Genomic DNA, 15,255 nt, shown 5'->3' on the forward strand with positions numbered 1-15,255 from the left:
TTTTACTCCTTCATATAGATCACATACAATGAGTCCCGCTCGGCCTGAACCCTATTGTTAATATTTACATCCGTCAATCTTCCTCAGTCACCTTCTTCTGATCCAAAAAACTCCAGATAACTAAGAGGTTCCCATATTTCTTTTAAGGAGCTCTTGTTTTCCTTTCATATCGGAAGTTATTTTTCCTTTAACCGTTTACCAAAGTCTGGTCTGTACAAGTTTCCATGATGGTGCAATCATCCGTTTTGCTTGCAGCAAACATGAATTTATATGGATTTTTTTCTGCCTCCCTCAGATGAAACTCTATGATGATAACAGCCTAACAGATATAAGATCTCTTCTATTATGTTTGACCTAATTTCAGAACTTTTTAATTTTGCTTTTTAATTCCACACACAATGTAAGAATTTTCCCTTGAATTGTCTACATTTAAAGTAAAAATCAGAAATATTACTATTACATTTATTCAGCTTTACTGAAGTAATGTAGGTCAATTATATAGCAAGAGCCTGAGACAGGTGTTAGCTGTTTGAGCATTCTTACAAGCAACTTCCCCCTCATCAGATGTAAACTCTGAACTGTAAATTCTCTCTCCAAGATTTAGCTTCAGAGGGTCCAGGCGACCCACACATCAGTAGCTTGTAAAATTCAGACATTAGGCCTTTTCTTGTACAACCCTTTAGAACAAACTCTGCAAAAAAATAAACAAATACGGAGGTGTCTTCCAATTAAGTATCTAAAAAGTTATTTCATGCTTTGTTTTCTCACTCGTCCTTCAAAAGACATCATTTTACTATCGTTAGACAAATATAGGGCCTGACTGCCCTTATCTGAATAAATCTGAAATCCAGAATCTGCTCTGACTGAAGTAAAATCTTCATTTCTCCAGACTGGATAAAATTGTTAAATAGTGAGAATCTCCAAGGTACCCCTTAACCTCAAACCAAGTCTTAATCATATTGTGGATTTTTAGTAGAGTACACTTCCACTATTTCTCATCATTTTGAGGAAGACTGTACTGAGAGGAGAAAGTTGTCCCTCATTCTGAAATAAATACGACCTGTTTGCACTTCTGATTGGTGCAAAGCACATTTAAGGTACTCAATCTACTACTACAAAAGTACTAACTGATTGGAAGAAACTGCCTACTTCTAGTTTTTAAGGTCCAGTGTTTAAGAATTGGCATTTAAATCAAATGACGACCCCCTCCTCATCCTCGCTTTTCATAACATGGTTAAAAAGAAGTAAAATGCTTTCAGTAGAGTTAGCCCTAACCCTGCTGGCTACCTGTTTTAGCACGATGAAGAAGAAGTCTTTTTATCCAAACTGATTATTCTAAGTTAGGTTGCATTTCATTTTTGTTTGAAAGTGAAATTAAATGTTGTTTAGTGTAAATAGCTGTCGTGTAAGCCACTACAGACTTGTGGCTCGAAGTCGCCCCCTACCACACCGGTGAATATCCAGGGAAAAGACATTGAGACAGTGGACTCTTACAAGTACCTGGGTGTTCACCTCACAAACACGGACGTCCTTTATAAGAATGACCAGAGTCGACTCCATCAGGACTTTGTTAAAGACATTTTATGGTTTGTTGTAGCAGCTGCCCTCTTCTGTGCAGTGGTCTGCTGGGGTAGCAGTTGCACCCACCGGGACAGGAACAGGATTGACAAACTGGTACGAGGTTAAGCTCTGTGCTGGGATGTCCTCTGAAGCCTGAGGTGGAGGTGGATGAGAGGAGGATGTTAACAAAGCTGACATCCATCATGGACAACCCCTATCACCCTCTGCATGAGACCGAGGATACGCTGAGCAGCTCCTTCAGTCAGAAACTAAAACATCTTCGCTGCAGGAAGGAACGTTTTCGTAGATTATTCATCCCGACAGTTAGACTTTATAACGCATGATGAGTCACTCGGACACTTTACCTCCATTGTCACCACTTCACGCACACACAATGCACCTCGTATGTGTGCAGACAGTTATGTATGTATGTAGGCTGTAGTAACACAAATTTCCCCTTTGTGGAATTAATAAAGTCTTATCTTTTATCTAAAGCCAGTAATCTGACATTCACAGTGAGCTTGTTAGAGCAGGAAAGGATTGTGCCCTCTGGCTTTTATCAACAGTCAGATCAATGCATTTAAGTTCAAATTTAGGACAAATAGTATTAGCAGCATTTTAAATAGACACAAGTCATAAAACAGGATGATGTCTTAAGGAAATGTGATCAGATGAAATGTGGAGGTAAATGTACTGTTTGTGCTAACTTCTGCATCTGAGGTAAATAAAGTCTTCCCTGCATTAAGACCAACGAACAGCCTAAATTTATGAACGAAGAAATACACAAGTTGGAGAATGTTGTAATGTTCTCACTGACTGTGTTTAGAGATGCTGGCGGCAGCCCTGAGGTCTTAATTAGTTTAGTTAATGTGCAGAACTTATAATCATACTGGCTGCACTGAGCGTTAGAGTGTCATGTTTGGGTAACAGAGAGCAGCAGGTCAGACTTCAGTCACATATACACACATACTGTAGTTTAAGTAATCACCAAAGCTCAATATTCTATATGTACCGACATTTACACACAACTACAAGCCACCAGTCCAGAGCTTTACTCTCTCCGACTCTCATCAAAAGACTCAATACAAAAGTCCCAGCAAGACTCTGTTACTCATATTATGTTAATCTGAAACATGATTGTGTGATTTTATCAGCAAATAATTTAGATGCCAGTTTACCATAAAAATAAGATATGAACAGTAGCCTATGTGTACAGACTAGCTTAGCTGATAAGCCTTAGTATTGAAATAGCCACCTGTCACTTTAACACTGCACATAAAATTAACTCATATTTTATTTATAGTACTAGGAAATCCCACATGGGACCTCTGTATGTCCAAGGTTGGAATAACCAGAAGTTTTTATGTTTGAGCTGATGAGATGTAGTAGTACAGCAATGAACCACAAAAACATTAACAATAGAATGAATCTTTGACAGAAAGTAGTACCAAGATCACTATTACAGGAAGTAGTTCCAGGGTCATTATTACAGGAAGTAGTACCAGGGTCATTATTACAGGAAGTAGTACCAATATCATTATTACAGGAAGTAGTACCAGGGTCATTATTACAGTAAGTAGTACTAAGATTATTATTACAGTAAGTAGTACCAGGGTCATTATTACAGGAAGTAGTTCCAGGGTCATTATTACAGGAAGTAGTACCAGGGTCATTATTACAGTAAGTAGTACCAAGATTATTATTACAGTAAGTAGTACCAAGATTATTATTACAGTAAGTAGTACCAGGGTCATTATTACAGTAAGTAGTACCAGGGTCATTATTACAGAAAGTAGTACCAAGATTATTATTACAGGAAGTAGTTCCAGGGTCATTATTACAGAAAGTAGTACCAAGATTATTCTTACAAGAAGTAGTTCCAGGGTCATTATTACAGTAAGTAGTACCAGGGTCATTATTACAGGAAGTAGTACCAGGGTCATCATTATCACAGGAAGTAGTTCCAGGGTCATTATTACAGTAAGTAGTACCAGGATCACTATTACAGGAAGTAGTTCCAGGGTCATTATTACAGTAAGTATTACCAGGGTCATTATTACAGAAAGTAGTACCAAGATTATTATTACAGGAAGTAGTTCCAGGGTCATTATTACAGAAAGTAGTACCAAGATCACTATTACAGGAAGTAGTTCCAGGGTCATTATTACAGTAAGTAGTACCAAGATTATTATTACAGTAAGTAGTACCAGGGTCATTATTACAGGAAGTAGTACCAGGGTCATTATTACAGTAAGTAGTACCAGGGTCATTATTACAGAAAGTAGTACCAAGATTATTATTACAGGAAGTAGTTCCAGGGTCATTATTACAGGAAGTAGTACCAGGGTCATTATTACAGTAAGTAGTACCAGGGTCATTATTACAGAAAGTAGTACCAAGATCATTCTTACAGGAAGTAGTACCAGGGTCATTATTACAGGAAGTAGTAACAGAGTCATTATTACAGTAAGTAGTACCAGGGTCATTATTACAGAAAGTAGTACCAAGATTATTATTACAGGAAGTAGTTCCAGGGTCATTATTACAGAAAGTAGTACCAAGATCATTCTTACAGGAAGTAGTACCAAGATCATTCTTACAGGAAGTAGTACCAGGGTCATTATTACAGGAAGTAGTACCAGAGTCATTATTACAGTAAGTAGTACCAGGGTCATTATTACAGAAAGTAGTACCAAGATTATTATAACAGGAAGTAGTTCCAGGGTCATTATTACAGAAAGTAGTACCAAGATCATTCTTACAGGAAGTAGTTCCAGGGTCATTATTACAGTAAGTAGTACCAGGGTCATTATTACAGAAAGTAGTACCAAGATCATTCTTACAGGAAGTAGTACCAGGGTCCTTATTACAGGAAGAAGCACCAAGGTCATTATTACAGTAAGTAGTACCAAGATCATTCTTACAGGAAGTAGTACCAGGGTCATTATTACAGGAAGTAGTACCAGAGTCATTATTACAGTAAGTAGTACCAGGGTCATTATTACAGAAAGTAGTACCAAGATTATTATTACAGGAAGTAGTTCCAGGGTCATTATTACAGAAAGTAGTACCAAGATAATTCTTACAGGAAGTAGTTCCAGGGTCATTATTACAGTAAGTAGTACCAGGGTCCTTATTACAGGAAGAAGCACCAAGGTCATTATTACAGGAAGTAGTACCAGCATCATTATCACAGGAAGTAGTTCCAGGGTCATTATTACAGGAAGAAGCACCAAGGTCATTATTACAGGAAGTAGTACCAGCATCATTATCACGGGAAGTAGTTCCAGGGTCATTATTACAGGAAGTAGTACCAGGGTCCTTATTACAGGAAGTAGTACCAGTATCATTATCACAGGAAGTAGTACCAAGATCATTATTACAGGAAGAAGCACCAAGGTCATTATTACAGTAAGTAGTATCAGGGTCATTATTACAGGAAGTAGTACCAGGGTCATTATTACAGTAAGTAGTATCAGGGTCATTATTACAGTAAGTAGTACCAGGGTCATTATTACAGTAAGTAGTACCAGGGTCATTATTACAGTAAGTAGTACCAGAGTCATTATTACAGTAAGTAGTACCAGGGTCATTATTACAGAAAGTAGTACCAAGATTATTATTACAGGAAGTAGTTCCAGGGTCATTATTACAGAAACTAGTACCAAGATCATTCTTACAGGAAGTAGTACCAAGATCATTCTTACAGGAAGTAGTACCAGGGTCATTATTACAGGAAGTAGTACCAGAGTCATTATTACAGTAAGTAGTACCAGGGTCATTATTACAGAAAGTAGTACCAAGATTATTATTACAGGAAGTAGTTCCAGGGTCATTATTACAGAAAGTAGTACCAAGATCATTCTTACAGGAAGTAGTTCCAGGGTCATTATTACAGTAAGTAGTACCAGGGTCATTATTACAGAAAGTAGTACCAGGGTCATTATTACAGAAAGTAGTACCAAGATCATTCTTACAGGAAGTAGTACCAGGGTCCTTATTACAGGAAGAAGCACCAAGGTCATTATTACAGTAAGTAGTACCAAGATCATTCTTACAGGAAGTAGTACCAGGGTCATTATTACAGGAAGTAGTACCAGAGTCATTATTACAGTAAGTAGTACCAGGGTCATTATTACAGAAAGTAGTACCAAGATTATTATTACAGGAAGTAGTTCCAGGGTCATTATTACAGAAAGTAGTACCAAGATAATTCTTACAGGAAGTAGTTCCAGGGTCATTATTACAGTAAGTAGTACCAGGGTCCTTATTACAGGAAGAAGCACCAAGGTCATTATTACAGGAAGTAGTACCAGCATCATTATCACAGGAAGTAGTTCCAGGGTCATTATTACAGGAAGAAGCACCAAGGTCATTATTACAGGAAGTAGTACCAGCATCATTATCACGGGAAGTAGTTCCAGGGTCATTATTACAGGAAGTAGTACCAGGGTCTTTATTACAGGAAGTAGTACCAGTATCATTATCACAGGAAGTAGTACCAAGATCATTATTACAGGAAGAAGCACCAAGGTCATTATTACAGTAAGTAGTATCAGGGTCATTATTACAGGAAGTAGTACCAGGGTCATTATTACAGTAAGTAGTATCAGGGTCATTATTACAGTAAGTAGTACCAGGGTCATTATTACAGTAAGTAGTACCAGGGTCATTATTACAGTAAGTAGTACCAGGGTCATTATTTCAGTAAGTAGTACCAGGGTCATTATTACAGTAAGTAGTACCAGGGTCATTATTTCAGTAAGTAGTACCAGGGTCATTATTTCAGTAAGTAGTACCAGGGTCATTATTACAGGAAGTAGTACCAGGGTCATTATTTCAGTAAGTAGTACCAGGGTCATTATTACAGCTGCATTAAGAATCTCAACTAGTAACATGTTATGTAAACATGGTCAGCAACAATACTCAGGTAGTTGTGGTGGTTAAACCACGTTGGTACTAAGGGGCTGAAAGGGGGACAAGAAAATATCCACCCCACCATTACATTACCAGCAGCCATCACACCAACCATTGATACTAGGCAGGGTGGATCCATGCTTTCATCAGACCAGCAACGTTTCTCCATCTTCTATTGTCCAGTGTTGGTGAGTGTGTGTGAATTGTAGCTTCAGTTTCCTGTTCTTAGCTGACAGGAAGCACCCGGTGTGTCTTCTGCTGCTGTAGCCCATCTGCTTCAAGGCTGGATGTGTTGTGTGTTCAGAGATGCTGTTCTGCAGACCTTGGTTGGAACCAGTGCTTTTTGGAGTTCCTGTTGACTCCTCATTCTGATGCTCAGATTGAAGTTTAGCAAGTCATCATTGACCATGTCTACATAACTAAATACACTGATTTGCTGCCATGTGATTGGCTAATTAAATATTTGCGTTAACAAGCAGTTGAATAGGTGGACCTGACAAAGTGGCCGGGGAGTGGATGTTGTCATGATTGTAAATATCTGTCAGCTGTGTTGTCACGGTGTTCCTGTCCTCTGTGATTCCACTCTGTTATGCCTCATTTCTCATGCTCTCCAACATATTTACAGTTATCTTCATGTCACCTTTTGTTTCAGAGCTCTGGAGACCAACAAATACAACCACATTACAGCTACATACTACTTGCTAGCAGAGAGGATCCTGAGGGAGAAGCAGGAGAAGGAGGTCCAGACGCGCTCCTCCAGCCCCAGCAACATTAAAGCACACTTCAGGTAAAGAAAGACTCCACCACGGACTGTGTTTGAGTCAGCAGTCTTCTCCATGCCTTTAGAGAAATTAAGATTTTTCATGTAAACCTTTTATTAACTAAATATAACTGCTTGTTAACATGAAGTTATTTGAGTCAGAATGAGAGCCCAAAGAGGATTACTGACCTATCTTGGTCCACAATGCACAGCAGTCACACATTACTTAAGACTGGGTTAGATCTCCAAAGGTTTAATTTCCATTTCTGGGTTCACTGAGCCTTCACCTGCTGGTATCAGAGGAAACAGAGCAGAAAAAAATGGTCTGGGCTTCCAAAAGATTCTTTATAATGTTTTAAGTCGAAGCTTTGGTCTCTTTCTAATTATTTCATATAATTTTTCTTATAATTTCTTATTAAAATTAGAGCTAAAAGTCTGACTTTAGCCATTAATCCTGTTCCTATTAACGCAGGAAACATATTTTAATTCATCTCTTTGCTGTCAAACTATTTCCTTTGCTTACTTGCCAGCATCCATGCTGTGGTTATAAAAGGAAGTGTCAGAGGAGAGGAACAAAAAAGGAAGAGGGGATTGAGGAGCTGTATCAGGACAGCTGTGCTTGTAAAACATGGCATTACTCCCAACGCATTACCCTCTCTGCTCCCCACGGTCCATTAAGTCCAAGAAATGTTTTACATGAGTTTAAAGAAACATCTACCAGCAGAGAACTGAGGTTGTTCTGAGATAGATTCAGGCCTTTGTACATGTGTACTTTGTGAATATGAGGGACAAGAGTCTAATGAGTCCATTTCTGGGACAAAACGAAACAAAAGAAGAAACATGAGTCATCAGATTTTCCAGTCCTGTGTACACAGCAACAGAGACCTGCACAAACACTGAGCCAGTGTCTAAAGAGCTCACTCCACAGATTAAAACTAAAACCAGGTCACGCGCAGAGTTCATAATCTGATATTCCAAACAAAGTTCTGAGTCCTAAATGGACCAGTTCACTCTGTTTTTATGTCCTCACCTCAGTTCCCCTTCTTCTATCGTCAGTGTTATGGGGAGTTGGGAGGTACAGGAACATGGGCCCCATGGCTGTTTAAGTAGATGCACCCACATGTCTACATTCACTTGTTTTATTAATAACAATCAAGATACTGAGCAGGTTTCCAGTGCATAGCCTGATATATTTGGTCTTTTACAGCAGATTCAGCAACAGTTTGCTAAAATTCCCAAGTTACACCAGCAACAGAATCACTAACGGTGATTAGAAACAGGCAAAGCAACCAGAAACATGTCATACAGCAGCAAGAAACTAGAAAACAAACCAGTTAAAAACACTGCCGAAGACCAGTTTGGTCGAACTGGTGTATAATAAGAGCATCAACTGCGATCACCTCCTGCACCACCATAATTCTTCTTTTCTTCTGGAAATCATCTCTAATAAATACATTTGTGGGATTTTGTACAGTTTAAAGTAAAGATGGAGACTTCTCACACTGCCGGCCAGAGAGGACTAAACATAACACAGATCTTATATTTTGTTTCATTCAATTAAAAAAGAAAATAGTGTTACTAAGACAGTTTGTTTTGTGTGATGACATCTGTGGGCTGATTTACTATTTAATCTATTTTTTATCAAAGCCTTGCGCACTGATTCAATTGTGATTTGTAAATGTTCAAAATCGCTTATTTTATAATAAGAATTAAATGACAGGAACACAGCTGCAAAGTCGCAGGAACAAAAACGTCACGCATGCCACCCGGACATATTAAGAGGACGGATCGGTCCGTCCCCCAAAAGTGTCTGGGCTGCAAACAGTAAAGAGAGACGGCAAGAACGGAGCAGCTAGCTTTTCATCACAGTTACTGACATGAGATGCTCTCATCTGGTTTCAAGGCTAGTGTTTGGAAACATTTTGGTCTTTATGGACATCAGAAAAAAAAGAGATTTATTCCATATGTTAGTTGTTAGTTGGATGCACGGTGGTGTGGTGGTTAGCACTCACAGCAAGAAGGTTTGTTAGTTGCAAAATATGATATAGTAATACTACAAACATCTGCTTTAGATTTATATATGTGTCTATATATATATATATATATATATATATATATATTTTTGTATTATTATTTTTTTCTTCAAAATAAAAGTTCAACCATATAGTCTTTTTAACATCTTTTAACAACTTTTATATGTATATACAAAAAAAAAACACAATACGATGAGAGACTGTGTCAAAAAACTATCTTGGATAGGAACAATCCCTGACATAATTTCCTCAGTTTCCTTCCATCTAGCATTACAGTCACAGTTGCACCAACTAAAAAAAGAACAGAGAAGTAATAATCCTTTAGGCATGCGACTGTGAGTCCTCCTTTAAACATGTTATCTTATGACAGCATCTCATGTGTTCCCAGCCCGGGTTAGAGGAGGAGGAGGAGAAGCTGCCGCATGTTTTAGATGCTTCAACACACCGGACTGAAAGAATGGCTCATTAACAGGCTTGCAAAGATCTTGATGAGGAGTTTAATCTGAATCAGTTGGGATCATCTAAAACAGAGGTGCCCAAGTTTGGTCCTCGAGATCTACCATCCTGCAACTTTTAGATGCAACCCTTCTCCAACACACCTGAATCAAATGACTGGCTCGTTACCAGGCCTCTGCAGAGCTGAATGACATGCAGATGACATCGGATTCAAGCGTGTTGGAGAAGGGTTGCATCTAAAAGTTGTAGGATGGTAGATCTCGAGGACTGAGCTTGGGCACCCCTGATCTAAAACATGTACAGCGGGGGTGCAGAGGATCAGGGTTGAGAAACACTGGGCTGGAGGACCAAGTTTGACGATCCTGCAATAATAATTGGATTGTAGTACCTAGGATCTGGGGATCTCTGTTTTTGTGTAGTGGTGGGAACAGCCCAACTAGGAAGTTTTAGTTAAAGGTCAAGAAGCTCAGACACAATTACTGATCTCAAAATGACATTTTATTGGAATTCACCCCTAAATTAGAACAGCCTGTTGACAACATTTATTTTTACCCTCTAAGTACTTTTGTTTAATACTGTATACATCTGTTACCATTACTGTTTGTTCTTACAGTATTGTTGCTCTGCTTCCTCTAAAAGTCAACACTTGTTTGCCCGATCGGCTCTAGAAACTGTGAACTTGTAAAACTTTTTAAAGTAAATGAATTCAAAAGGTTTCATCAAAGAGTCAAAGCCAAGTCTTCTCTGTGTTGTCCATACAGGCAGTCTTGGCCGACTAGAGTGGACATGCACCAGGACATAGAGGACGGTTTGGCATCGTCATCTATCTCCCACACCGGAGGCCCTCAGTCTCCAGCTCGCAGCGCAGAGAACCTCCTGAACGGGCATCGGTCCAAAGGCATGATGGAGCTGGGCAGAAGGGAAGAAATCTCCGTGGCAGACCCTGTGGGACCCCTGGTACAGGTAGGCCCGTTTCCATCGTTGTTAGCTGAAGTGTGTCAGACCACGGTCTGACATGTTTTTGGCTCTCCAAATCACAAGCACAACAAATGTTGTGGTTGTGATTTAACCAATGAGATTATGATTTAAAGATGTCACCTGGTCTTTTCATGCATCCACTGTCCTCTAAGTGTCTTTAAATATTTTTTGGAAAACTTATTATCGTTCATGCAAGGTTCTGACTAATTTAAATAATGTTAACGAGGTGCGTGCTGATTGGCCGCAGGGAGGCCAGAGTCGGAAGGGGGGCTGGCCCAGGCCATGCACAGTGCGTCAGACTCCAAAACATGAACAGCTTAGTGATGGCGAGGGAACCTGACCGAGCAGCAGCTTACAGAATTCAGCCATTTATGTTTGGACCAGACTCCGAACCTGAGAGTGTAGCAGGCAGAGATGCAGGTACATTATTACCAAAAATGAATTTAATTCAATTGTCCCTGGTAGTTTGGTCCACAGCTACAGGGAGACTAAAAGCATTTTCATGTTGGTTTTGACAACTGAGCAGTTGACATGGGAGCGCCGTTTCCACATCTTCACACAACTCTTTGCTAATGACAACTGCAGCAGGCTGAGCAGGTGATTTTAGGCGCGGAAGAGGTGCTGGCTTATTCAAATATGCTCCTGGGATGACGAAATCCCAGGAGCAAATTAAAATCACGTGTTTGCGAGAGTTTACCCAGACGGAGGAACCCGACCGTCTTCAAAAGAAAGGCGTTCAGGGAAGTTAACACCAAAACATGTTTTACCTTCAAAAAGTGCAGTTTCCAGGGGATGACTCCTCTAAGTTCTTCTGTGTTTTTCAACAAATAAATAAGCATGATGTAAACAAACAATGGATTAGCATAAATACCGTTAATCATTCAGACTGAATTTTGCTTTCAAGCATAAAAAAGTCAAAGATATAAACAAACTTATATTTTACTGTTATAAACTAACATGTTAAACTAAAATCACGCTTCTTTATTCCCACAATGGAAAGAAAAAGTGAACTATAAAATGTGACGTATAATAACCTGAACAATTCAGCTGAGTCACAAACTAATCTGTTAGAGGAAAAAATATATATAAAAAAAAACTTACAATAAGCTGGTTTCATAAGTATGGACACCCTTAAATTTTTACTAATACATTCAGTCATCTTGGTGGGAGTCTACCAGCATGAAACATCCTGACTTTATGATATTTTTCACTCTTTCTCACAAACTGACTTTAAATCTGTAAGACTCTTCCAGCACAATTCCCACCAACACAGCCACCATGTCGCTTTGGGATCATTCACCAAGCTTTCTTATGAACACATTTCCTATTTTCTCTTCTTATGTCCTACTTCTTAAACTTTTACGAAGATTATGGCATTCGTGAAACTTTTCATATCTAGGTTTCCTGGCAGACTCCTGTAGGTTTAGGACTAAAAGTGAATCTCACATTTGGAACTGTATATAAATCCCTCCACTTTAGCTAAAGCTCCAGTTTTCAGCTGAAGATAAGCAACCCTACAACATGATACTGCCACCACCATGCTTCACCGTGGTGTTTTGGTAATGCAAAGCGGCTGACATTAGCTTATGTTTTTGTAAATATCAGGTAAATTAAAGCAACCTCCGTGATCCAGGAAGCTGTGATTTCTCTGTTAAACTGTAAAGTTTACGACTTGTATGTCGTGTTTCTCGTTGCAGGGTGCCTGTGCTGCTCTGTCTGTTTCTGAGACCATCAGAGCCTCCGGACCCTCCACCTCAGCTGCAGCCAAGCAGAGAATCTGCCTGTTCAGGTCTGACCCACATGGCTGATCTCTGATGTGATAACAATGAAGGAAAAATATTAAACTCTAACTTGACTCAAAAATTAAAGCTTAAAAATGGATCATGTCTTATTGTCAGGGTGGAGGAGGATGAAGAGGAGGAGGAAGAGCAGGATCCATCTCCCCTGCCAACCCAGGTGATCATGCGACGGAAGCCCCCATCAATCACCAACCGTCTCACCTCCAGGAAGAGCGCCCCAGTACTCAACCAGATCTTTGAAGAGGAGGGGGAGTCGGACGACGACTTCGACATGGATGAGGGTCTGCCGCCCAAACTCAGCCGGCTCAAGATGAACATGGCAGGGAATGCTGGTGGCCTGAACGCGGGGGCCGCCTCCTCCTCATCTCCGGGAGCCACACAGAAGCGCTACCACAGACGTAAGAGCCAGGGGAGGGGCTCGTCGTGCTCCAGCTCTGAGACCAGCGATGATGACTCGGAGAGCCACCGGAGGCGTCTGGATAAAGATTCGGGCTTCGGCTACAACTGGAACAGGAGGGACAGCAGTGAGGGGCCCCCCGGCAGTGAGGGCGGGAATGGAGGGGGCAGCAGCTCAGGGCAGGGGAAGCCCCCTTCAGGAGGAGGAGGCTCCTCAGAAGCAGACAGGGGCAGTCCTCCTGGTGCAGGTAGTAACGGAGGAGGAGAAGGAGGTAGCAGTGGAGGGGGGAGTGAAAGGGGACGGGGAGGCCATAAAGGACAAGGCGGCCCCTCCAGTTGTTGTAACAGCAGCAGCACTACGAAGCCCACCCTCAGCTCGCTGTCCCGATCCACTGAGCTGGTGGAGAGCCTGAAGCTGATGAGCTTCTGCCTCAGCTCCCAGCTGCAGGGGGGGCGGGGGGGCCATGGATCCAGAGGCAGGGGGAAGTTTATCGTTGACCCCCACAGCGTGAAAATCCAGGAGAAATCTGCCTGGAGGATGTGCATCGGCTCCACTGGCAGCCTGGACACCATCACCCTCCCCAATCCCACTGTCAGCCTTCCTCATTCCCACCCCGTACAGCACCACCACTGCAAAACAGAGCTGCGCGGCCCCCCCTGTCTTCAGGCAGGGGCCGCCAACAGGGACACTTGCAGCAACCTGAGCACCCTGAAAAACGGCGTGCTGCAGCTACCTCTGTGTGAGAAGACAATCTCTGTCAACATCCAGCGGGGCGGGGGCTCCAGAGACGGCCTGCTGGGTATCTCAGCTCCGGCCAGCTGCTGCCAGGTCATCTGATACCCCCCCTCTCCGGATCACCACCACACACAGCTCACACCTCCTTTCCCCCAGCGAGTCGCTCGTTTTAAACTCCTCACGCCGCCTATTGTGACCTCCTCCGATTCCGACGTCTGCTCCGCGTCCCGAATGTGTTCTCTGTTTTAACCCGTTTACATTTCTGCTTGTTGTGTTTTCATTTTAAACCTTGTTACATGCTGCCTGACTGCACTTTGACATTCTTTATAAGAATGTGGATTCATGAAAAATGTGGCTGTTTTGGTGAGACCACCAGCAGAGAATTTGGATCTTTTAAAAGAAAAATATGAGAAATATAATTGGAGTTATATTTTACCTTAAAAAGAAGATGTGGAGACAGAATTGTTTAAACATCAGATTGTAGTTTTATAGAAATACGTAAAAATTGTGATCTTACGTTTGGATTATGCGAAACTTTTAGAAGCAAAAGTAACGTCTTAAAGATTTAATCTGCAGTATAAAATAGGACAGAAAAACCAAGTCAGTTTCTCAACATTCTGTTTTTCTCATTCTGCGCTCATGATGAGAGGATGTGGTCCGACCAGGCGGGTTAAGCAGCAAAATTTAAGGAAGCTATTTTTGCTCTAAATTCAATATGTTTGCTGGTCTGGAATAATTTAACAGCTTTAAGTAAAATGAAGCATTTAAGCTTATGGTTGTTCATTTTTAATCCAATAAATATGATCACCGTCATCAGAGATGTCAGCCGTCATCACCATGTCAGCAGTCAGTGGCCACACCTGGAAGCTGCAGTGGACAGGAAGCAGAGTCCGTACGCTTTCACAAGTTTGTTTCCTTTGATACCATAAAAGAAAAAACTGGAAGAAAAAAAAAACTTTTTTAACCAAAATGAAAAATCTGTTTTCCAGTTTGTTCTTAATGTGAAATTGGAACAAACAACATGCTCAGGTTTAGGTTATGTCCACATGGAGACAAGTTTATGTATCTGCCAAAGTTTTTATCCTTAGGATGTTTTGTCCATGTGGATTCGGAGTTTTAGGAGCCTGAAAATGCTCATTTTTTAAAGTCGGGTCCCAAAGTGAGTGAATCTGAAAATGTCGGTTAGTTTCCCCTCTTTCCCTAAATGACGTCCCATTTTTCCCCAATCCCACATGTGCAAATCCTGCCAACACGAGGTTCTGAGCATGCTCTATGAGAGCCACAATCCTGCAGGTTTTCCATGCATCCCTGCACCAACACACCTGACTCAAATTAAATGGATCCAACAGCTTATAAGGATCTGCACAATAACTCATTAGTTTAAGTCAGGTGTGTCCGTGCAGGGATGCATGGAAAACCTGCAGGATTGTGGCCCTCGAGGACAGACGTTGGCCACCCCTGCTGTATGTCTTCAGCTTGTTAGATACTCCGCCACCTCAAAAATGTTCAACTTGTTAAACACAAGAAACTTTGTCCTGGTGGGGTATTGCTCAGGGTGGTGCCCATGTCTTTATCTGCCACGTCTTTTATAGATTTTCGTTTGTTCTCACAGCCTCGACC

General features: G+C 41.0%; 1 protein-coding gene across 2 annotated transcripts in view; it reads left to right on the top strand.

Annotated features, from left to right (window-relative positions):
• The window catches only part of snrka (SNF related kinase a), a 28,899-nt gene extending 14,369 nt beyond the window's left edge, over nucleotides 1-14,530 (top strand). For both annotated transcript variants that reach the window (XM_041988662.1, XM_041988663.1), the window contains exons 5-8: nucleotides 7,130-7,264; nucleotides 10,488-10,689; nucleotides 12,402-12,493; nucleotides 12,603-14,530. In XM_041988662.1, coding sequence (XP_041844596.1) covers nucleotides 7,130-7,264; nucleotides 10,488-10,689; nucleotides 12,402-12,493; nucleotides 12,603-13,737 — 1,564 coding nt within the window. In that variant the 3' untranslated portion in view covers nucleotides 13,738-14,530. The remainder of the gene's footprint in view (nucleotides 1-7,129; nucleotides 7,265-10,487; nucleotides 10,690-12,401; nucleotides 12,494-12,602) is intronic.
• The last annotated feature ends 725 nt before the right edge of the window (nucleotides 14,531-15,255 follow it).

This window comes from Melanotaenia boesemani, chromosome 6 (assembly GCF_017639745.1).
Source record: "Melanotaenia boesemani isolate fMelBoe1 chromosome 6, fMelBoe1.pri, whole genome shotgun sequence".
In the NCBI taxonomy this organism is placed as follows: domain Eukaryota; kingdom Metazoa; phylum Chordata; class Actinopteri; order Atheriniformes; family Melanotaeniidae; genus Melanotaenia; species Melanotaenia boesemani.